The 23,415-nt window shown below is 26.0% G+C and overlaps 3 protein-coding genes across 6 annotated transcripts in view; all 3 read right to left on the bottom strand.

Moving 5' to 3' along the window:
• LOC134832005 (rho GTPase-activating protein gacZ) overlaps positions 1–15,600 on the bottom strand; it is a 121,979-nt gene extending 106,379 nt beyond the window's left edge. For 3 of the 4 annotated variants that reach the window (XM_063845883.1, XM_063845881.1, XM_063845884.1), the window contains exons 1-3: positions 15,330–15,600; positions 13,961–14,449; positions 10,520–10,572 (exon numbers count right to left, since the gene is read on the bottom strand). The gene's annotated coding sequence lies outside the window, so the exon portion shown is untranslated. Of the gene's footprint in view, positions 1–10,519; positions 10,573–13,960; positions 14,493–15,329 lie in introns of those variants that run through there. The other variant, XM_063845882.1, reaches the window with a different exon arrangement.
• LOC134828988 (ninein-like protein) lies at positions 14,331–17,705 on the bottom strand. The gene is made up of 4 exons (XM_063841981.1): positions 17,342–17,705; positions 17,059–17,282; positions 16,676–17,000; positions 14,331–14,449 (listed from the first exon to the last, which is right to left on the bottom strand). Exons 1-4 carry the CDS (start codon positions 17,703–17,705, stop codon positions 14,331–14,333), a joined length of 1,032 nt encoding a protein of 343 aa, XP_063698051.1.
• A 4,521-nt stretch (positions 17,706–22,226) lies between these two features.
• On the bottom strand, positions 22,227–23,066 carry LOC134828987 (uncharacterized). The gene is made up of 2 exons (XM_063841980.1): positions 22,797–23,066; positions 22,227–22,733 (listed from the first exon to the last, which is right to left on the bottom strand). Exons 1-2 carry the CDS (start codon positions 23,064–23,066, stop codon positions 22,227–22,229), a joined length of 777 nt encoding a protein of 258 aa, XP_063698050.1.
• Between the last annotated feature and the right edge of the window lie 349 nt (positions 23,067–23,415).

Below are 23,415 nucleotides of genomic sequence, written 5' to 3'. Positions count from 1 at the left end.
TTCACAGGTTTATAAAAAAATGTTTTTATAAAGTAACAACGAGTCTTTTTAAAAAACAAAAAAAAAATATTGTACAGTTATGCAATTTATTTTTATCATATGCGCGGCGCGCGAGAGTGTCAGACAAAATTTTAAATAAAAATGAATGAAAGATATTTATTTATTTGTGTTTTGCTTGGCTTTGCGAGTTGCACAAAGACGCGGTTTTAGTTTACGTATGATTTGATATTTTAAGTCGCGAGATATGCGTGAAGTGCATTACTGAGGCGATTGTTGAAGAACTTTGGCGATTTTAGAGAATTTTTTTTTAATATTTAAAAAGCTTAAAATTAATTAAAAATAAAAAAAAAATTTTTTAGTAAATTTTTAATTAAAAAATTGTTTTCAAAATTTAATTAGTTAAAATTTTAACTCAAAAAGCGCTTTTGTGACTTTTCTCATAAAATAATAAAATTTTCGTACCACAAAAAAAAATGCATTTTGAAATGTAACACAGAAGTAAACAGAAAACGAAAATATAAAACTCGAAACATTTATCAGAAAAATAAAATATGAGCTGTCTATAAATAACGCGCGCAGCAAAGTAGGGAAAAGTGAAATGCGTTGGCATTCGAGTCTCATTCACCTCTATTTTTTTGCTCTTTTCGTGCAGCTTCCTGATCTACTCATTCTTTTGTACGAACAACGCGCCAAGGTAACTTCATCATTACTCGCGTTTTCTTTTTTTTCCGTCTTTCCATGTTCGCAATTCGCAACAAAATTAACCGAAAATTAAACGGTAAGCACACACCGGCCAATTATCTCTCTTATGCGCGGAGCGATTGTTGTCATAATCGACTTTTTAAAACGTCTTCGAGCGACTAAGCGACCTCAAAAATGATAGACAGTCGATATTTTACGTGTTTTATGTCAATTATTTCTGTTGAACGAGAGCTTTGATTCTTTTTTGTACTTAGAGAGAGATGAATGGAGTTAGTAAAGAAGGATGGTACAAATTTTAAAAATGTTTCATGTTTATTGAGTTGTAAAAATTTTTTAAACTTTCTTGTTATCAAAATAATATTCTGAAACTAAAGTTTTATGAAAAAAAGTCAAATCTTAACAAGAAGCTCGTAAGTTTTAACTGAACTGTCAAAAACTTAAACATTTTGTTTAACTTATTAAGTAGGCATGAAAGCAAAGAAACAAGATTTTTTTTATAATTCTTATAGACGCTTGAATAGATTTTCATACATTCTCATAGATTTTAAATATAAAACTGATATGATGGTTTTGCCTACTTTCGAAAATATTTTTGTCTACTTTGATAAGCCATAAACTCATTTTTAGATATTGACTCTTCTGAGCTAAGTTTACAAGAGATTGTTATTTTCTTGTTGCATTATCATTCATTGAAATGCATTGTGAAGACTAATTATTTCTTACATTGTACGAAGACTTGATCCTATGGCTTTTTGTTTCTCCTGCCTTGATTTTGTCATCCCTAATTTTGAATTTTATGATTTTCTGCTCAGTGTTTCTAAGTCAATTGTGGTATGCTCTTATGACTGATGTGCATTTCTGGTAGGATGGTTTTGTTTTTCTTGTTATTTTTCCTCCGCCACATTTTGCTTTAACATTCTTTCTTATATAAATGGATTTAATAGTATATAAAGATTGAAGATGTTTAACAAATTTTAAAACATTTCAGGATCCAACAAATCTGAAAATTTAAAAAATTGTTAATTTTAAATAAAAAACAAAATAAAATTTTTCCTTTTAAATTAAAAACTCAAAATTTACAAAAACTTTTTTTCCAATCAAAATTTGAAATTCGCATTTTTGCTAATTCAACAATTTAAATAATTTTATTTAAAAAGAAACAAAACTCAAAATTGTTCCGGGCCAAGACAACCAAGAAACGTGTCTTACGCTACTAAAAAAATTAATAATAATGAGCAAGAAACGAAACGAAACTCGTCAGTCAGACAATGATCGAAAGAAAGATTTCATAACAAACTTTATTTTTTTTTTACGTTGAATGATAATTACGTTGATTGCCAAGCTAGCTAGAATAATAAATGAAATGTGATTTGCAAACAAAGTAAATATTTGTGATTATTTCCGACTTCCTTTCCTGCCAAATATGGATCAACTCGCTTGATAACTTAAATTTTATTGATTACGAGAGATTGATTATCAATAAATCGTGATTTTCGATTTACTTCATGTAACGAGCACATGTGAAGGCATTTAACAAACCTCTGACCTGACGACAAAATTGCCGATAAGAAATCGCAACTTCCAGAGATATTTTTCTCGAAGCGATTTCTCACATAAAATAAAACTTAAAATCTGTAATTTACGTCGCCAACGACTTTTGACGAAAAAACAATCGAAAAATGTTGTAAAATCGTGGGGCGGCCTTGAACAACGTTTTGTCGCTACCTTTTCATTTATTTATTATTTCTCGCAATTTAATTGTATTTTTTTTTGTATTCATTAAAAAAACTTCAGATTATCGCTTTTGTTTTAACGAAATAAACAAAATGCATTTATTGTATTTTTGTGCAATATTTTTTCGGTAAAGAATCATCGGATGCAAATTTTTTATGCAGATTTCGAATTGTTTGCACTCACATGCAGTTTTTTTTTGCGTAATATTCAATGTTTATTCAGACTTTACTGAAAAGTGAATGAATATTTTGAGAGTAAACAAAGTCTTTCCTCTCGTCTTGTTTGTGCATGTTGAAAGTTATAGATGGATGGCGATGCATTTTATTAGGCACATATTTGAAGAAGATGGAGAAGATGTTCAAGAAATTACTAAAATTGTAAATTTTTTTTTAATGTTTTCGAATTTGCTTAAGTTTTGAACCAAAATTTGTTTTAAGAATGGTCTTTTGAGAAAAATGTCAAAAATATTAATTTTTATAAATTTTAAAGATTTTTAGATAAAAATACTCGAAAAATAATTTTTTGATATTTTTAAGAATTTTTATTCGTGAAAAAAATAAATAAAAAATTAAAAAAAAAAAATGAAAAAGTAAAAAAAAATAAATAAAAAAATAAAAAAAAATAAAAAAAATAAATAAAAAATAAAAAAAAAATAAAAAGTTAAAAAAAAAAATAAATAAAAAATGTTAAAAAAATAAAATTAAATTTAAAAAAATTTTCAAAAATTATTTAAATTTTTTTTTGACATTTTGACAAAAATTTTTTTAAATATATATTTTTGAAATTTAAAAATTAATCAAAAATTTTTTTTGTATTTTTTTTTTTTTTTTGTAATAAAAAATTTAAATAGAACTTGACACTTGAATTGACTTGACAAACGAAAACTTACCATAAACTTGCTCAATTTTCTCTCAAAATCGCACTTTTCAGTTCTTTAAATGTAACTTTAACGATCATCTTGTTACCGTAATTCACAACTAACCCATTTGCTGAGGTTGGTTGGTTCTGTTTTGATGTCTTTTTTGCATCCAAATGGCTCATAAATCGCATAAAAAGTGTGAAAATCAACAAAAATGAAAATTTATTTGCGGAAATCAACGACAAATGACACAGAAGCACCCTGAGCTAGCCAATTTACTGCGCGACACAAATCATCGTCGAGTCAAGTAATTGCATATTTCCTGTTTAAAATTGAATTTTTCTTGCAACTGAGCTAATAAATCGTCTTTTCCAACCTACCACAACTGAAAAATTCTTACGAAACTTTTTTCTCTTTCGTCCCAGACTAGTCTCGACGCACCAAAAATCGTCGTGTATTTATTGTTATTATCATCGAGGCATTGACCTTCCTTGCAGCTCGCGCTTTCTTCGTCTCAGTACGATGCGTCGACCGGCTAAAGACATGCAAAACGGCTGCCAAAAATGTTTAACTTGCACGTGAATTCGCTTCATGGCATACGGTTAGCCTCATTGAATGTCTCATGAATAAAAGACGACGTCGACTGGGAGGACGGGAAAAAGGTGAATGCTTGCCAAAAAATAAATTTCGTATGCCGAGTGCAAAAATTATAATGAATGAATGAACTGAAAAGTCAGTAGAGCTGAACTGCATTCCCATAATTTTCACACATAATTCGCATTATCGGGCAATTTTGAGGTGAATTTTGTTTGAAAATCGTCGCAAACTGTGTTAAAGGTCAAATAAAGGTCAAACTTTGAAACTAGTTTCCTGAATTTCTTCTTGGATAGAAATTGATGGTCAAACAAATTAATTTTTTTTAACAACAAATAACGGATCATGACTCTAAAAAAGTTTAATAATAATTGTAAGGTGATTAATTTCACCTACTCACAACGCACACATGAGACGCGAGTAATCGATCGTAGTTAATAAATAAATGAGTTTCCAAAGAATATTAATAATAATCATAAATTGTCAAGTACAGTTTTTTGTTGTAGTTGCTGTTGCTGTAATGGAGTGCACTTATGATTTCCGTTCGTTATTAGTCGTTGTCATGACTTGTGTGGTAGAAAGGTGTTTCTTACAATTTTTTTTTTTTTTTGAATAACATGAGGATTGAGTGACAGAATGATTTTTAAAGAAGTGCAGGTGCATGTGTTGATTTTTTTTATTATTTTTTTTTTATTAATTTTAACTTTTTAATTAATATTAATTAATTATTTTTTTAGAACATTTTAATTAAATTTAAATTATTTATTAAATTTATTTTTTACAAACATTTTTTATTTTTCAAAAAAAATTATTTTAATTTTATTTTCTTATTTGATTTTTTTTCTTAATTTTTTTTTTTTAATTTTTTTTTTAATTTAAAAATTATCAAAAATTAGACAAAATAAGTAAAAATTAAATTTTATTTAGATTTTTTTTTGTAAAATAAAAAAATAGTTGTTCGAAAATTAAAATGTCTTATAAAAAATTTATTTTAATTTAAAAATTACAATTTTTATTAAAAAATCATTTTATTTTATAAATTTTAATTAAAAAATTTTCTTAAAATTTAAAAAAAAAATAAAATAAATTAATTAAAATTAAATATTTAATTTTGAATTAATAAATTATTTTTTTTAATAATAAAAATAAGATAATGTTATTAAATTAATTTAAATATTTTTTTTTTATTACAAGAAGAAGATTTTTATTTTTTTAGTCAGGTAGTTAAACTTTTAAAATTTTTTAATTAAAATAAAAAAAATCATAATACTATTTTCTATCTCTGAAATGGAAAAAATTATTGAAATATTTTTTTGTTTTTAATTAAAAGAATTTAAAAAGTTAAACTACCTAACTAAAAAAAAACAAAAAATCTTCTTCTAGTAATTAAAAAAAAATATTTAAATTAATTTAATAATATCATTTAATTTTATTATTAAAAAAAAATAAATTTATTCAAATAAATAATTTTAAAATTAAAAATAATTAATATTTAATTTAATTAAATTTTAATTTATTTAATTTTTATTTATTTTTTTTTGTTAAAAGAAATTCATCTAAAATTTAATTTGAGGCATCTTAAAAATTATTTCTCATCTCCGTTCCTGAAAACTTTACAATTATTCAACATTCTTCAACTTCATTAGAAAACAACAACAAAAAACTCACTTATTAGTCCTATCAATTTACGTCAACTCTCAGTACTTTACCCAACAAATTTACTTACAATCAACGTACACATGTCGCATCGTGTGTAACAAAACGAACGTGGATGCAAACAGAAGAACAAGTCGTCATCGAAAAATCATATGAACGACGATTGCATGACGAGTCTGCTAGAAAAAAAGACATTTTTAGGTCAGTAGAATGTCGTTGAACGAACTTTGTTTATTTTTCGATGATCTTCACGAGCAAAGTGATTTTTTTTTTTACAAGAGCGACTTGTTTGATCGGAAGAAATATTTCAACGTGAAGAGATGACAAACGAGGTGACAATGGAGATTTATTTCTTATTTTGTTAAAGTTTTTGGTAAAAAAATGACATTTTTTGGTGGGAATGACGCAAATATTATGTCACAAAATGCCAAGTCGGCAAAAAAAAGTTTAAACGCAGCAAAAATTTCCCAGAAATCCGTTTTTATCGAATTACCTTCCTCGAAAAGACACAAATAGCTGGGTTTCCGTCGTTTAATTGCATTTTATTGAGTGTCGTCCAATAAATATTTCAATTAAAGCTCGATTTTTCATGCGAAAAAAGTCTCAGATGTTTCGCGACATCGTTTGCATATTAAGCGAGTTTTAGTTTTTTTCGCTTTTTTTCTCAGTTGATATCATTATCAATTAAAAATTGAAGGAAAAAAGAAGTCGGTAATGTGATAATTGAAAGAAATTAATAAAAATTGCAATAAATCGCTACTCGTTGTAACATGTCATGAAAAAATGCAGAAAAAAGTGAAATTATTCCATTAAATGAGGCTTGAAAATATAAAAAATGACGAATTTCAGTCAATTTTATTAATTTTTTAAAATAATTTCTTTAAAATTTTTAACAAAAATAAATTTTTATTATTTTTCTTTAAATTTTTTTGAAAAAAATCAGGATTTTTCTCATTTTCAACTCTCACAAATGTATCAATTAACGTCTTCATCACTCATTAACAGACTCGCAATTACTTGCAACATACTCAAAAGTACGTTGATCTTGAAAAAAATCGCAGAAAAAAAGTTCATGTCATAACATTTTGCTAATTAACGGTAAATATTTTACGAGAAATTGTGGGGAATTGCGTGCAAATGGACGATCAATCGACCCACGTTAAATGTTTAAATCTTTGCTGACATAATGTACTTATGATGCTAACTTAATTAAAGTTTTTTAATCGAAATTTCTTCTTTCTTTTTTTTTTCTTTTTGTGAAATGATGATTTTCGAGACAGGTAAAAATTTTGCGGCACGTGACTCAAAATTTGTATGGCGCTTAGTGTTCAGAGTCAGTGAGTGACAAGAAAAAAATACTTTTATTATTTTTTTGAAATGAATTTCATTAAAAATTTGAGTTTTTGCTCGTTCTTAAGTCTTTCAGTTAAAAAAAAAATCCAAAAATTTGTTTAAACAATTTTTTTTAAAAATATGAAATTAAAAAAAATAATTAATATTTATAATTAATTTTATTGAGAAAAAAAAAATAATTTGAAATTCAATTAATTACTAAAAAAAATAATAAAAACTCTAAATTTATTATTAAAAATTTTAAATTGATTAATTAAATAAATTTCAAAAAAAAAATAATAATTTATTAAATATTTTAATTAATTAAATTTTTACATTTATTGAATTTAAAATTAATGTGAAAAAATGTTTGAATTAGCGAAAAAGCGATTTTCAAATTTCAACGGTAAAATTTTGAATTGACATTTACAAGTGAAATATTTAGATTTAATTAAAAAATTAAAATTTATTTTAAAAAAATAAATAGATTTTTTAATGAAAATAATTTAAAAAAATTATTTAAATTTATTAAAATTATTAATTAATTAAATATTTGCAAATTTTAAAAGAAAAAATATTTTTTTAATTTTTAAATAATTTGTTTTGACTTTTAAAAAAATAAAATAAATAAATAATGCTTTAGAAATTTATTTTTTTTAATTAATTAATTAAAAATTTAAAAATTGTTTGAAAAAATAATTATATTTAATAAAAATTAATTAATTTTTTTTAAAAAGTGAAAAATTTACCTAATAAATTTTTTTTTAATATTCAAACGTTTAAAATTTGTTTTTTTACAAATAAAAATACGCTTAAATCTCTAATTCCATTCAAAATTCAGCATCTCATTTGCATAAAAACTTCAACAAAAAAAAAAATAATAATTTTTATCATTACCAGCACTTTGTAATCCGTCGTTGTAAAAAATTTCCACTCGAGTGAATTTCTCTGCCATGCCGCTCAAAAAAACGACACAAACTTGAATGAAATCGTTTTTAGCGTGATTCAGCTGTCTTCGCTCCATCTCAAAGGTCTCTCGAATAACAAACCGACGTCATCTAACGTGATGACGGATACCAAGTTAATATTTATTTTTTCTCGTTAAATCGTGAAAAGGGTCTCCAAAAAATATAATTTGCCTAATTGGATTATTATTATTTATTTTTATTTTTTTTTTCTCATATACGAGCCCTTGTAGAACCCGCAGGTCAAACTTTTAGGGCTCTTAACCTTTTTGGCTTGTCTCACCCAGTTTTAACTCGAAATCATCTCACGGAGCTTGAAGAGTCAAAAAATTGCAAAAATGTCACTCAAGTCGAATCAAAGGTTGTAATTATTTCGAAAAAAAAATCCACTCTTGAGCTAAATTAAAAACACGACCAAAAACCGGGCTAGGCGGTTAATTTCTATGCATTTTTTTCGTATTTAGCGCCATTCGAGCCTACTTTAAATGGTGTGTGTGTCATGAAACCATAACATTATAAAATGTATAAAAGGGAGATAATTGACTTATAATTTCGCGTTATTGTTACGACTCTTGCCCTGTTTACTACACGTTACAACTAATAACAAGTTTCGAGTCATGATCGTAATTTTTTTCAGCATTTTAGTAAATATTATTAAATGAAATGTAGAAGAAAACGTAAAAAGAAGAAGAAGAAGCTAAAATTATATTCTTCTTCGTTTTTTTACGATTTTTTTCTTTTTTTATTATTTTTTTTTCGGTTTTAAGTAGAGACGAAAGCATCGCTGGATTAATGATGATGATGATCTGATCATCTAAAAAACCGGCGTGTTTTTGTTTCTTTTTGTTTATAAATAAATCATACTTTTGCGTTCATTTAATTTTAATTCTCTTTTACCGTTGATTTGCTTTTTTTTGTTCTCATGCGTCGGAATTACATGCAAATGTGGAGTGAACGCACGAAATTTGTTCTTATTTGGTGCTGAGGCGAAATTTGTGTTGAAAGTCGAATATATGAGGCAAATTTGGAAAAATAAGAAAACAAAAAATGAGAATGTGAGAATTTTGTGTTGAAAAAAATAATTTTTGATGGAAATCGAACTTTTGGGTCAATTTTTGTGAACTTTGTGACATACTTTTTGGTTGTTTGTTTGAGAGGAAATTGATTGTTAAAGACAATTTTTTTAGAAGAAATTTGTGAGAAAATTGCAAGGAAATGATTTTTCAGGTTTGGAAGGTTCAAAGTTGAACAAAAGTTTGATTTTTTGCTAATTTATATTTTTGTCATTCACAAATTTAATTTTATCAACTTCTAACGGTTCTTAGTTCGATTATTATTGAACGGAATACGGAACGGAAAAATTTTTTTTTTCTGTAATATTTTTTTGTTCTCATGAAATTTGTGAAATTAAAGAAAAAAAATAATTATTAATTTAAACAAAATTCTTATCCTTAAAAGCATTTTTTAAAAATATTAAATATTTTTAATTCAATAATTAAAATAAATTAATAATTAAATTTTGTTAATTTTTTTTACAATTCTATTAATTTTAATATTTAATTATTTAATTAATTTTTATTTTAATTATTAATTTTAATTATTAATTTTAAAAATTTTTTAATTATTTAATTTTTTTTATTTTTTAATTTTTATTTTTAATAAATAAAAAAATTGATATGTGACAAAAGATTTCATCAAATTAAAAAAAAAATAAAATTTTACTAAACTTTCATTTTTTTTATATTTTTTGTACAATTTTTATTTTTTTTTTTGTTCAACTCAAAGAATTAATATAATTTTATTCTTTTGCTCAGAAATATTTTTGATAGGTTTGATTAAAATTTTGTAAAATTCGTTTGATAAATTATTTTTTATTTTTTAAATTATTTTTTGAAAATAATGTCTAAAAAATATAATTTAATCAAAATATTTAGAGATCTTTAATAAATATTTCAATATTTCTGAACTTATCAAAAAAAAAAAAATAATAATAAATAAATAAAAAATAAAATAAAATAAATAAATAAAATTTAAAAAAATAAATAAATAAAAATTAAATATTGAAAAATAAAAAAAAAAATATTTTTTTTAAATAAAAGCCCTATAATTAATATTCTTTCAATAAATTAAAAAAATTCCCTTAAAATATTTTTTCCATCGAAAAAGCAATTTTACAAATCAAAACTCATTAATAGACCCAAAAAAAATTTTTTAAACATAATTTCAGGTAAATATCTCACGACTCACACGACACAAAAATAAAATGACAAAAACCAGCTTTTAATTAAGGAAAAAATTAAAGTAATTCCGTGTCGTGTTAATTTCAAACAAACTTGATTTCTAACACAATTCAAAAAGTTATTATTCAATTCTATTCTATGAGCTTCGTTAAGTAGCGACACATCGACGCAGGTAATTATTAATATTAACTCTACACATATGATAAAAATAAATAATTGAGCGACGCAAGGTAAAGTACAAGGCTGTCGTAGATGCGAGTAGTTCTAAAACACAAACAATTGTCAATTTTTTGTAAAAAGCTCGATGGAGACGCCTCGTAACTCGTAGCTGGTGTCACATGAACAAACCGACAACTTTACAAAATTTTTATCTTTTTTCATGGACAATTTTGTAACTTTTATTTGCACAAGATTTATTTGATTGTTTTTCGACTTACCTTGATTTTTGTAGAACCAAATACGACGTAATCCAAAAAATTTCTCTGATGATCTGAAAAATTGAAAAAAAAAAAATATGAGAAAGATTGTTAGACGTGATCGTGAAAATTTGCCGAGAAACAATTAATTATCAGACCATTACGATCTCACGTACGTTCATCGAGACGGCGCTCGATAATGTGTCTCATTATAATATTATTTGTTATAACAGCAACAAAAGTGAAGCATGTTACATCACCCGCGAAAAAAAAAATGTTTTAATGTAATAAAAGACAAAAAGAGATTACAAGATAATGAATAGTTTTTATGTGTTGTTGAATTTTTTTGTGCTAGTTTGTTGCAAAAAAAAGTAAAAAAAAATTGTTAAAAGAAATTACCGCTGCGCTAACTCTCTCAACAAAATGTGAAAAATTTTTATGCATAACCCACATCATTATATATTTTAATTTTTTTTTTTTTGCTTTTTTGTAAGCTATGGGTGGATAAGGAAATTCATTCAGTGAAGTGTTTGCGCGTTGTTGACGACGGCGGCGGCGTCGTGCGATGGATGAATGATGTGGTAATGTTGCACTCAACAAGACTTAGGGGTAGTAAAATATGAAAAAATTTCTTTTAGAGCAAGTTTTTATCTCTTATGAAGACGAAGTTAGAAGATTTTAAAGATTTAAGACCCCTGAGAGGTCCTAAAATTTAAAATTAAGAAATTTGTTGGATCAAATTTAATGTAAATGAATACATTCGAACAAATTTTATGGATTAATGAAAAAAAATTTCCTTGAAATTATATTAAAAGAAAAATTGAGACCCCTTTGAGGTCTTAAAATTGAAATTAAGAGGATTTTCAGACCAAAATTAATAAAAATGGATAAATTTGAAAGATATTATAAGATTTTTAATCAAAAAATTAAGAAGAAAAATTAAGGCTTTCTTAAGACCCCATTGAGGTCTTAAAATACAAAAATTGCCATAAATCGAAATTTATTTGACAAAATTTTATTAAATTCAATTCGTTTTAGGGATATTAAGTAAAATTTTATGAAAATTATAATTTTTAAACGAAATTTGATGAAATTTTTTAAATTAGGACCCCAAAAAGTTTGAGATATAAATTCACAGCTTAGGACCTCATGATATTTTCCTAAGCTAAAGCTTAAAGTAATTTAACTTAAACATTTTTTGCATAAATTTTGTTCAAAAATTACCAAAAATTTTGCAAAAACTTGAGTTTTATAAATTAAGACCCCCTTGGGGTCTCGAGGAAAATTTGAAATTTTTCATCAAAAGTATCCCAACAGTAAAATTTTTTAAAATGTCTTCAAAATTCCTTTCAAATAGATATATTTTGATCAAATTTGGTCTAATTCTTTGGTAAAGACCCTTCAGAGGTCTTAAAGGGTCTTAATCTTAAAAATTTAATTAAAATCGTTCTCATAAAAGATAAAAACGTGAAACAAAAGAATTTTTTATTCATTTTTAACACAAAAAATCCAGCAACTAAATTTTCATGACCCCTAATTAACATGCAACAAAATATTGGAGCAGCCAAGTAAGTAAACAAACACTTAAATTTCGCGAATTTTAACTTATGAAAAAAAAACTCTTGAAAAAATAAAATGAAAAGTTGTATAAATATTTTTTTTCTGTTAAGTGATTGTTGTCTGATTACGAAAGAAGTATCCTCCTATTTAACTAAATGTTAAAAACGATCTTTTCTTAGATAAAACTCAAAAATGAATAATTGAAATTCCATTTGAAGGTCGTTTCACTTCCCAAAAAAATATTCAAAACATCTCTGAGGCCCGAGGCGACGCGCAAAAGTAATTCACTTTCAATTTCGATTCCGATCAACCGAAAATCATCCAAGTGGCAAATTTCATCCCACAAATGTAACTTTTTAATTTAATTAACTGACTACATGAAAGAAACATGCGGCGCGGCTTATCATCAACTGATTTTTTTTTTGCGTAAATGACACTTTATGAACATTTTTTTTTAAAAAAACATTTGTAGACAAGCATGTAAGAGAAAAGGGAGGAGGAGGTATAAAGAGAAACAGTGAGATTACATGGATTCAATTAAGAGACATTAAATTAAAGGTTGTTATTAAAGGTTGAAGTACGATAAAGAAATTGTGTTTTTTCGCAGGTTGTGACTACTTGTATGGTTATTTTTCATTAATTTTATTTTTCATAAGGTTAGTTTTGTAAAGGCGCTTTTTATTTTTTATTAAAATTAAGAAAAAATAGTAATTAATAAAATATTTAGTAGGTCATAAGGATTTTTAGTGTCTCAATAAGCTTATTTTTTTAAAATTAAAAAAAAAAATAAAAATTTAGTATTAAATAATTAAAAATGATAAAAAATGATATAACAATAAAAAAAATTAATTAATTTAATTTTAATAATTTTTTTAATTTAATTTAAATTATTTTTTTTTATTTAATTTTTTTAATTTAATTTTAATTTAATTTAATTTATTTCATTAAAATTATTTTGAACTAGATTTTAATTTTTAAAATAATTTTTGACTTGCCAAAAATTTTAAAAATATTTTATTAATATATAATTTAAATTTTAATTAAGTTTTTAATATTTATAGTTTTACTATAAAAAATATTTAATAAAAAATCTCTTTATCTTCTCTAAAGAGTTTATTTAGATTTTTTAAAATTAAATTTAATTTTAACCAATTTAATAAACAAATTATTTTTTAATTTTTTTTTTATCATTAAAAAATTAAATAAATTAATAAAATATTATTAATTTGAGTATCGAATATAAAAATAAAAAAAAATATTAAATTTAATTAATTATTTAAAAAAAAATTAAAATTATTTCTATTTTTTTTAAATTTTTTATGATTTTATTGTTTTTAATTAATTAATATTTTATACTACTTTAAAAAAAATAATAAAAAATTAAGCTTTATTTTTTTTAATTTATTAATTTAATTAGATTCAATTAAATTTTTGACAATTTTCAATCAAACCCACTTAAACAGACAGACACAAAATTATTAAAAAGCATTAAAACAATTAAATAAACCACGATAACCCGAGAAAATCAATAAACACATAAAACACACACAAAAATAATCATGTACTATATCATAAGTAAGTGCAATAACAACAACAACAACAACAGCTTACGAACAACACTCGGAACATTCATTAAAATGTGTGTTTAATAGTTAATTATTATTATTATTATATTACATTGCGATTGTCTTGTTATTCATTTTTTTCACTATCTTTCTATCGATTCAATTGAAAAATGCTTGAAAGCAAACAAACAAACTTTACAACAACAACAACTGGTTATACACAAAATTTCTATAAGAAAGTATCAATAAAACTATTCATTTAAAGATAAAAAAAATATTTTTTTATGACTTAAAAATTTGTTAAATATTTTCATAAAAAATGTTGAAAAGAACCTACCGTTTGTCTTTTGCTAATCCTTCAAAATTTATGTGTGTCAGCTATTTTGTTCACTTTTTTTTTATTTATTTATTCAAATGACATATTTTGTTTTTTTTTTATTTATTTATTTTTTTTTATAAAATTCACAATGATATGATAAATTTTTATTTTTTTTTCACACCGGTTTTTATTTAATTATTTTTGATTTTATCAGATTTTATTTTTTTTCTTTTAACTTATTTGTTTAATTTCACTCGTAATTATTTAATTATTTTTTTTTTATTTTTTAAATTATTTAAGATTTTTTTTAAGTCGGTTCAACTTTACGTCATAAGTTGGCACAATTTTTCTTGTTACAGTATTTTTTTGTTGACCTCTTCTAATTTAATTACGAGTTCATGACAAAAATATCATCCAAAGTTATGTCACTTAGTTTTACGTTGAAATTCCGCTTGAAAATGACATTAGTTACCTCATAACTAATTTTGCGACTGATGGGACGTGCCCCTAAAAAAGTTTCAATTTTTATTTTAAAATATTTTAATGAACTAAAATTTTGCAAAAATACATTTAAAATGAAATAAAAAAGGTCAATTTATGAATTCATGACCAAAAAATTTTTTTTATATTTTTTTTTAAATAAAACTATGGAACGTGTCTAATTTAAAAAAAAATATTTTTAATAAAAATTTGTTAAAAAAATAATTTTTAATAATTTCCCATGTATTACATAAAACTAATGTCAAAAAAAAAATAGTTCCTCAATTCACAAAAAAATAATTTTTTATTATTTATTTTGATTCAGTTCATTGATTAATTTAAATGAAAAAAATGAAAGAAAATGCATAAAATAAATAAAACAAATAAAAAAAATGAAGGAATGTAATAAATATTCGCGCTTTACAATTAATTCGCGTGTGTTAAGGCATCAAATAAATTTTACTCTATTTTTCGCGCTGTGTGTATTTTTTTTGCATTTCCGCAAAGAAAAATATTTATTTATTTTTTCTTGAAGACTGAACGAAATATTTTTCTAGTTGAATGAATTCGAATTAATTTTTATGTTACTACTCCAATATTGTTATTATTATTTTTTTATCATATTTTTTTTTCTTTATTTTGTTCAAAAGCGGTAAAAAATCAGTGATTTTGAAAGGGAACTTTTATTTGTTTTTTTTTTGTTTTTGTTGAAGCTTGAAGTCTTGTACATGTTTAATTGGCATTTAAACCACAATTAATAATATTTTGTGTTATTTAATCAATTATTTCACAGTTTTTTGATGGGTTTTTAATTAATATTAATTTATTGAGATTTATTTTTATTTTATTTTAATTAATTTAATTTTTTATTTTTTTTATCAATTTATTTTAATTAAATTTTTCTTACACTTTAATTTTTTATTTATTTTTTTTTATTTTTAAAAAAATTGTTCGTCAGGTCTTTCACGATTATTTTTGCATTTTTATGATTTTTTTTTTAATTTTTAAAAAATAAGGTGAGACCACGATAAAAACGATACACGGTAAAAAAAAATGAACGACGACGAACGTCCATTCACAACGACGTTCAGTACAAAACTAACTCAATGATACGTTTATTTTTTTCATTCAACAACAAGAAAAAAAAACAACAAAACACCAACAAAAACATATCTTTTCTTTCCATGCTGATATTTGTTGTTGCTGCTGCTGCTGCGTCTCGCGTATGTAGAAAGCCGCATATGTGAATGAAATGCATTCGCGAGACAGACTGGAACTCACGAAGGAACTCACGGTACTCATGACACTCGACAAAATCCCAGTGCAAAAAAAATAATTTCCGACCAGCTCACAATCAAATGTCGGTACGTGACCCAGCTCACAGAAAAAAATTTTGTACAAACACCCAGCGGGACAAAATTACCTTTTTTTAAGGCCCTCAATCTTTTACATGGCGAAATTCCGAAATTTTTATTTTTTTGAAAAAATAAAAAAAATGAAAAAATTTTTTTTTTCCAAAAAAATAAAAATTTCGGATTTTCTCCATGTAAAAGTTTGAGGGCCTTATTTTCAAGACCCCAGGGCCTTAAAAAAAAGGTAATTTTGTTCCACTGGGCACTATGCTCACATACGGGTTTCTGTAGCGACCAATCACGTCACAGCCATCATCGTACCGTGTATGTGTGTGTCATACAGACGCGATATTGGAAACTTGTACAATTTTTGAATTTAATTTACAGAATTTTCAGTTGAATTTGGATGTTTTATTAATTTTACGTTTCATTTTTAGTTGTTTAACGGCGGATTTTACTTGCGGAATGACACTTGCTTCTTGAGAAACGATGCCTTGGACTTTGGATTTTGAATTTTTTTCAATATTTTGAGGGCAATTCAGCATTTTTAAGTTTTCCGAGACCTTATTTTGGACAAAATATTCTTTAAGAAGATTTTTAAGTCGCGAATTTTCTTGTTGAAGTCGAGTTTTTTCCATTTTTCTCAGGTTTCTTGAGTATTCGACGTGTGCCAGCTTTGAAAAGAATTTTTCTAATACCGAATTTTGCATTTCTGAATGACTTTTTGTGAAGAAAAATATTTTTTCTTGAGGATATTCGAGTTTTGCACAATTTTGAGACATTTTTAAGAGACTTTCGCCCTTTTTCACTACCGATTTTAATCGTTTCAGGGCTTTGTTTCCAAATAAAGCGATGTTTCGAAGTCGTTTCTCGTCATTTTTCATACTTGTCTTTAATTTACTTTCTTTCAAATCCCAATAAATTCGTTCCAAAATTTTTCTTTCGTGTCTCAAAGCGATCAATTTTTGTCCTTCACCCGTTTCGATGTCTAAAAGTTCCTGATTTAGCTTCGAAATTTCTTGTTCACACTTTTCTCGTTCGATTTTCAAGCGATTTAGGTCGTTCATGGCACTTAAATCCCCTTTTTGAAGTTTTTCATAGACTTTCATGCGTTTCGGATGAGCTGAAGTACGGTGAAAAATTTCGTAAATTTCACGGATTTGATTTTGAAGAGCTTTTAATTGAGAGTTTATCCAAATTTGGTGCTTGTTTCGCGTGTCAATCGCCTAAAAAATTAAAATTTAATGAAAATCTGATAAAATTTGATGAAAAAAAGTTAAAAACTTCAAACTGAATTTCTAATTTCTTATTGTCGTGTTGAATTTTTTCATGTTTGTACTTTGAGGCAAGCAAAAGATTCATCGCGTGTTGACGGTTTTCGTAAAAATCCTCTTTTTCTTTGAGAATTTCGGCTTTTTTCTCAGTATCTTCAGTGAATTCCATCAAAAGTTCCTTTATCGTGTCCTCATAATTGCTTTTCATGCAGTCTGTGAAGTACTTTTGGATTCCTAAAAATATAAAAATTTGTTAAAAATTAAGATTTTTAGAATTTCTAAAGGAAATTTACTCATCAAATACTCAATGACCTTCAAATGTCCTTCAAAAAGTCTCTTGTGTTGAATTCCAGCTTCTTCTCTCCATCTTTTCAGTTTTTCAATGGTTCCGTCTTTGACATCTAACTGCTTTTCGATGTTCGTTCGATGGCAATTCAGGCTTTCAAGAAGATCCTTTTGAGTTATTTCGCCGCAAATGCTTTCCCAGTGATCGTCGAGGATGCGACGAGAGTTTTGAGTGAAGGTTTTTTCGCGTTGAAGTTCATCGCGAAGTTGTTGCTTTTCAGTTTCTAATTTTTTTAGGCGTTTTTCTTCGGCAAGTTGCTTTTTTCGAGCGATTTTTTCTTCTTTTGTGGGCTTTTTGGCACGCGATGACATTATTATTTGGAATTGATTGAATTTAAAGACCTACTTTGATAAAGAAAATTAAATGAAGAAAAATTAAATAAAAGAATAAAATTAGAAAGGATAAAATAAAAAGAATAAAATAAAAAAAAAAAATAAAATAAAATAAAGAAAATAAAATAAAATAAAAAAATAAAAATAAAAATAATAAAAAAAAAATAAAAATAAAAATAAAAATAAAAATAAAAATAAAAATTAAATTAAATTAAAAATTAAATTTAATTAAATAAAAGAAAAAAAAAAATTCAAAAATAAAAAAAAAATAAATTAAATTAGATTTTCTAAATAAAATTTCTTCATTTACATCCGCCTTTGAATTTTTCAATCTAAAGGTATAAAAAGTCATGTAAACCATTCGCCTCTTCTGCATATTTCAAACGATATAAAAACAGCTGCTTTGAATAAAATTTATTCAGTTTCAGTTCAACTTCAAGATGTTCCTTCTCCGATCAATTCTCCTCGTGACTCTTTATCTAGCAATTTCAGAAGCAGCTTGTCCCCATCCGAATTTTTTGCACAAACACATGTGCATGAATTGCAACGACAACCCGATCGACGCCCAACGTTTTGCGATTTCTGCTGATCTTTGGCGTCGTCAAAATCATCGTGCAAAAACGGGAAAAAATACAGTTTTTGTTTCTCAGAATATGAAATTTTACGAAATTAATGATCCGCAACATGGGAGAGTTTGTGTTTTTAAATCGGCAGCTCCAAAGTACAATTGCTTGAAGCGTACCGGATGGGGATGTCAACTTCAGGGCAAAGCAATTGCGAAACACAGTACGAATAATGGGCATTATTTTTATTGAAAGAAAAAATATTTAAAAATTTTTAATAAAATTGATAAATATTTATTTCAATTGAATTTTAATTTAATATAAAATTTTATTCAATTTTAATAAAAATTTTAATTCAAAAAAAAAATAAATAAATAATAATTTAAAAATAGGTATATTAAAAAATTTTATTAAAATTTTAAAATAAAATTTTTATTTTATTAAAGAAAAATAATAAAATTTAAAAAAAAATATTTTAATACTTAATAAAATAAATCTCTAAAATCAAAAATATAAATTACTTAAAATTAAAATTTGATAAAAAAAATATAATTAAATTAATAATTATTAACAAAATATTTTGATTCGTAAAAAAATTATATTATTTTATTTTTTGTAGTTAAAAAGTTATTAAAATTTAAAGATGTTGCTATAGTTAAAAAAAATTTAATTTTTCATTATTTTTATTTTTTTTAAGTTTTTCTAAATAAATTTAGTAATTTTTGAAAAATTTAATTTATTTAAAGTCTTCAAAAAATTTTTTAATTTTTTTTAATAAAAATATTTAAATTGAAAAAAAGTTAAAATTTAACAAAAAATTGAAAATTAATGAAAATAATGTCCCGTTACTTGACTATGAATAGCCAATTCAGTTCCGTGACGCGTGCAAACCCAATGATTTCCATGCAATTCGCACTGAAACTTGGGTGCAGATTTCCGAAAAATGCACATGTTGCCAGGCTCTGGCTTGAAACCCGGATAAAAACTACCACTCCCAATGAAAACTGTGTTGACCAAAACTCGTGGTTTCGGATTTCTCGGATGTCTCTTATTGTACTTTTTGCGTTCCTTTTCGCGCCATATATCGACTTTTGTAGCAAATTGCGCCGCCGAAGCTTCGTTATTCTGACAAGTTTTGCACAAATGCTTCCTGATGAACGTCTTGTGAGGACAGGCAGCTTCACAAATTGCGAAAATAAAGGCAAGACAAACGATGAGACGGAGAAGGAACATCTTTGGAAGAGGTTTTCTTGAGAACTGAAGGGTAATTAATGAAGAAACTTGAGAAAATCTTGCTTTTATATGTTTTTATTGTAAGAGATTTGGACGGGAAATTGAATCTTGTGACGGGAAATTGATTGTTAATCAGTGGCACGAGGCTTGATGAATGAGGTTAGAGATAATAAAAGTCAAGAGTTGGTCAAACGTAAAAAAAAAGTTGAAGGAAAAAAATTTTTTTTAAATGAAAATTTTAATTTTTAATCAATTTTTAGACTTATTTGAAGAAATGAAAGACAAATTTATAAAAATTTAAACAAAATTTCAAGTTTTTTCAAATTTTAAAGAGTCACGTGGTTTAAATTTTCAAAATGTGTCTTGGGAAAATTTTTGAAAATGTAACTTGGGTCGAAATTTTGCAATGAAAATTCAAAATATGCCTTGGGAAAAATTGTAATGCATTAATTTTATTTAAAATTACCAAATTATTCAAAGTTTTCATCAATTTCAAGCCTTCGAATAAGAAAAACATTGAAATTTAATGAATTTTGATTAATAAAAGTTTTTTTTCTCTAAATTCCTGTAAAAAAATTCAAATTTCTGAAAAAAATTAAAAATTCTATCTTTTTTTAATATTTTTTTTTAAACTTATTTTTTGAGCTATTTAAATTTTTTTCTGTCATTTTAGATAAAAATGATGATTTAAAGTTAATTTTTTTTTTAATTTGAAAAAATATTTATAAAAAATTTTAATTTTTTTGCCTTAAAACCTTTATTTTTCCGTAAAAACTCTCAAAAATAAAAAAAATCTCTCCATTTACGTATCTTGTCGATAGTAATAATGTCCATTCCGTGCATCGTGACGTGCAATCACATTTCTCGTAAACCGACAAGTCCATTGTCTACGACGATACAAGCAATTGTACTTCGGTGCTCTGGTATTGAAGATACACAAATTCCCTTGTCTCGTGTACGTCATCGAGCCCGTGATGAAAACTGAATTTTGTCCCGTTGCAGGTCGACGATTTCTGCGACGCCAAGCAGCTGAAGCGGCAGCAAATCGCGCTGCGTCGGCGGCATTGTTGCCACAATTCGAACAAATGTGCTTCTGAACGAAATTGGCTTGGGGACAGGCGACGGAAAGTGCCACGAGACACGCGAAAAGGAAAATTATTCGGATTAAAGTCATTTTTAGCGAAGGTTTTTGAAGTGAATGAAGACTCGAGCGACGATGGAGGTTTATATAAGGCGAGAAAAGATGAGTTTAAAGGTGTGAACAAGTGTCGTGAACTCATTTTTCTGACGTTGAAGGGGAGAGATAGGACACATGTGACCGGAAATTGGCAACAGTGGGACAGAAAATTACATTTTTGGATGCTGAAAAGGTAAGTTTTACAATTTTTTCATTAAATTTGATCATAAATGAATCAAAAAGTGAATTTTTTGAGCAATTTAAGATCTTAGAAGCTCAAAATTCAAACTTTTTGAGCAATTTTTTTCTAAAAATTAATAAAGTTGCCAAAATTTCAACTATTTAAATTGATTTTTGGGCTTTGAAGCTCAAAAAATTTTCTTAATTCAATTTTTTTAAAAAGAACTTAATCTCTGAAGTCAAAAATTAATCAAAAATGAAGCTTGTTTTTGAATTCTTAGTCTAAAGTTTTTATTTTTTTCAAAATTTCAACTTTTTTTTACGATTTTTACACTCAAAAGCTCAAAATCTACTCAAATTTAAAGACTTTTGTATTTTTAGAATAAAAAATTTTAACTTTTCAGGCAATTTTTGGTATTTTTAGTTGAAAAACGACTCAAAATTAAAACTTTTTTTTCTCGATTTGAGGTCTTAGGAGCTTAAAATTGAATTTTTTTTGAACAAATTTTCGGTCTTTGGATTTCAATAACTACTCAAAATTAACAATTTTACGTTTTTACAGAACAAAATTATTCAAATTTGATGCTTTTTCAACAATTTTTCGTTCATTAAATCAAAAAAATAATCCAAAATTGAAGCTTTTAGAACAGTTTTAGTATCTTGAGCTCAAAAATTTCTTAAAATGAAAAATTTTTAGAAAATTTTAATTTTTAAAAGCTCTTAAACTTCCCGAAGTTTAAGATTTTTGAAAATTTTTCAATCTCCGGGATTAAAAAATAATAAAAATTGTCTTTTAACTTTAAAAAATATTCATAAAACTCAATTTTAATGCCCATTGTGCCTTTCAGGTGACTTTTTATCAACTTTCCCGGTCAGTGACAACCGCAAAACCACATCGGAAGTACTATTCATGTCGCAATCTCCCTTCTAACGTCAACTCATTCAGTCATGCATCACTTTTTCCAACTAATTTTCATATTTTTTCTTATCTCAACAGTCACTCCAACGTGTCCTCATCCGAAATTCATCCAGAAGCACGTTTGCCGAGACTGTCTCAACACTCCAGAAGACGTCACGCGCTTCGCTTATCACGCTTCCGATGCCCGACGTCACAAAACTGCCCAAAATTTGGTCTTTGTCGCACCGGAAATGACTTATTCTGTCATCGGCAAGTTCTGCGTCTTCAAAAATCGAGCACCAAAGTACAATTGTCTCTTCTTACGTCATCGTTGGAGTTGCCGCTACGTTAAAGACGTCATCGCGAGACACGATTTGAAAAGTGGGCATTATTATTATCGGTTAGACACGTGATTTATTGACAAAAAATCCGAAATTTTAAAAAATTTCTTAATATTTCGCGTAAATTATCTTCATTTTTGCCACTTTATAGAACTCAATGTCCCAATTTGGCACGTTTTCCTTCCCCTCCGGATATTCGCGATGAAATCTCGTGAAAATTTCCGCCAAAATCAGTCGTCGTTGGTCCTCCGTGTCTTCCGTACTTGCTGGAATGGCTCTACTTGAGTCCCGATCCTGTCTCAAAGAGTCCTCGATCTTTTTGATATCCAGCAAAAGTGACGAATTTGAGTTCGCAACCATGCAATCCACGGGTCGCATCATGGCGAAGAACATGTCGATGAAAATGTGATGCGCCCCATCCTTGTCGACAAAATGCACGTTCAACGGATGGATTTTTTTGATGTCTTCGTGACGAAATCGCAGCAAATTGAGACGCGGATCATCCGAAGACAGCACGGTATCTTGCGAAACTTGCTCGAAACCCTTTTTTGTGGTGACTTTTTGCATTGTCAGCACGTCGCCGTTTCTTACTAAATCCGTCATTTGAAGAACGGCCTGAAATTTTGAAAAAAAAAAAATATTTTTTTTTGAGGAGTATGAAAATGTGGAAATTCTTACTTTAGAAGCGCCTTTATTGAATTCTTCTTCAGAAAATTCCGGATCCCAGGTCATTTTGAGCATTTTCATGTTGAATTTGGCCCAACAGTGTTTAAATGGATTTGCCATGTAAATTAATCGAGGCAGTGGTTTTTCTTTAGAAGTTTCCTGATTGTTACTGTGAGCGAATCTCACAAATGAAGGAGAAGTAAAAGTTTGAGGTTTCAAGCAAGAGTCACGAAAAATTTTTGTCGCTACTGATTGCATCGAAAATAATTTGCGAAAAACCATTTTAGTGTCTTAATTGATTTTTATTTAATTTTTTTAAAAAGATTTTACAGAAAATTTTGATTTTTTTTCTAAAGAGACAAAAATGGTTTTGAACGACTCAATTTTCAATGGTTACTTATTTAAATTTGACTTTTTTCGTAAAAATTTGAAATGCAAAAAATCATCAGTTTAATGGTTAAAATAATTTTAAAATGTGCACTGGGTAAAAAATTTTAAATGTGTTCTGGGATTAATTTTGATAAATTTATAAAAAAAAATTTAAATATTTTTTTAGAGTTAAATTAACTTTTATTTGTTTGAACTTAAAATTTTATATTGATCACGTGATAAATAAAATTTCGAATAATTT

The sequence above is a fragment of the Culicoides brevitarsis genome, chromosome 2, assembly GCF_036172545.1.
Source record: "Culicoides brevitarsis isolate CSIRO-B50_1 chromosome 2, AGI_CSIRO_Cbre_v1, whole genome shotgun sequence".
Lineage (NCBI taxonomy): Eukaryota > Metazoa > Arthropoda > Insecta > Diptera > Ceratopogonidae > Culicoides > Culicoides brevitarsis.
The sequence above is the reverse complement of the archived record's forward strand: the minus strand, read 5'-3'. Positions and strand labels throughout refer to the sequence as shown.

Coding starts and splice junctions, on each gene's coding strand:
- LOC134828988 (XM_063841981.1), bottom strand. CDS start 17,705: ATGTCATCGCGTGCCAAAAAGCCCACAAAAGAAGAAAAAATCGCTCGA. Junction 17,283..17,341: donor GGTCATTGAGTATTTGATGA/GTAAATTTCCTT, acceptor TTATATTTTTAG/GAATCCAAAAGTACTTCACA. Junction 17,001..17,058: donor AATTAGAAATTCAGTTTGAA/GTTTTTAACTTT, acceptor TTAATTTTTTAG/GCGATTGACACGCGAAACAA.
- LOC134828987 (XM_063841980.1), bottom strand. CDS start 23,066: ATGGTTTTTCGCAAATTATTTTCGATGCAATCAGTAGCGACAAAAATT. Junction 22,734..22,796: donor TCAATAAAGGCGCTTCTAAA/GTAAGAATTTCC, acceptor TCAAAATTTCAG/GCCGTTCTTCAAATGACGGA.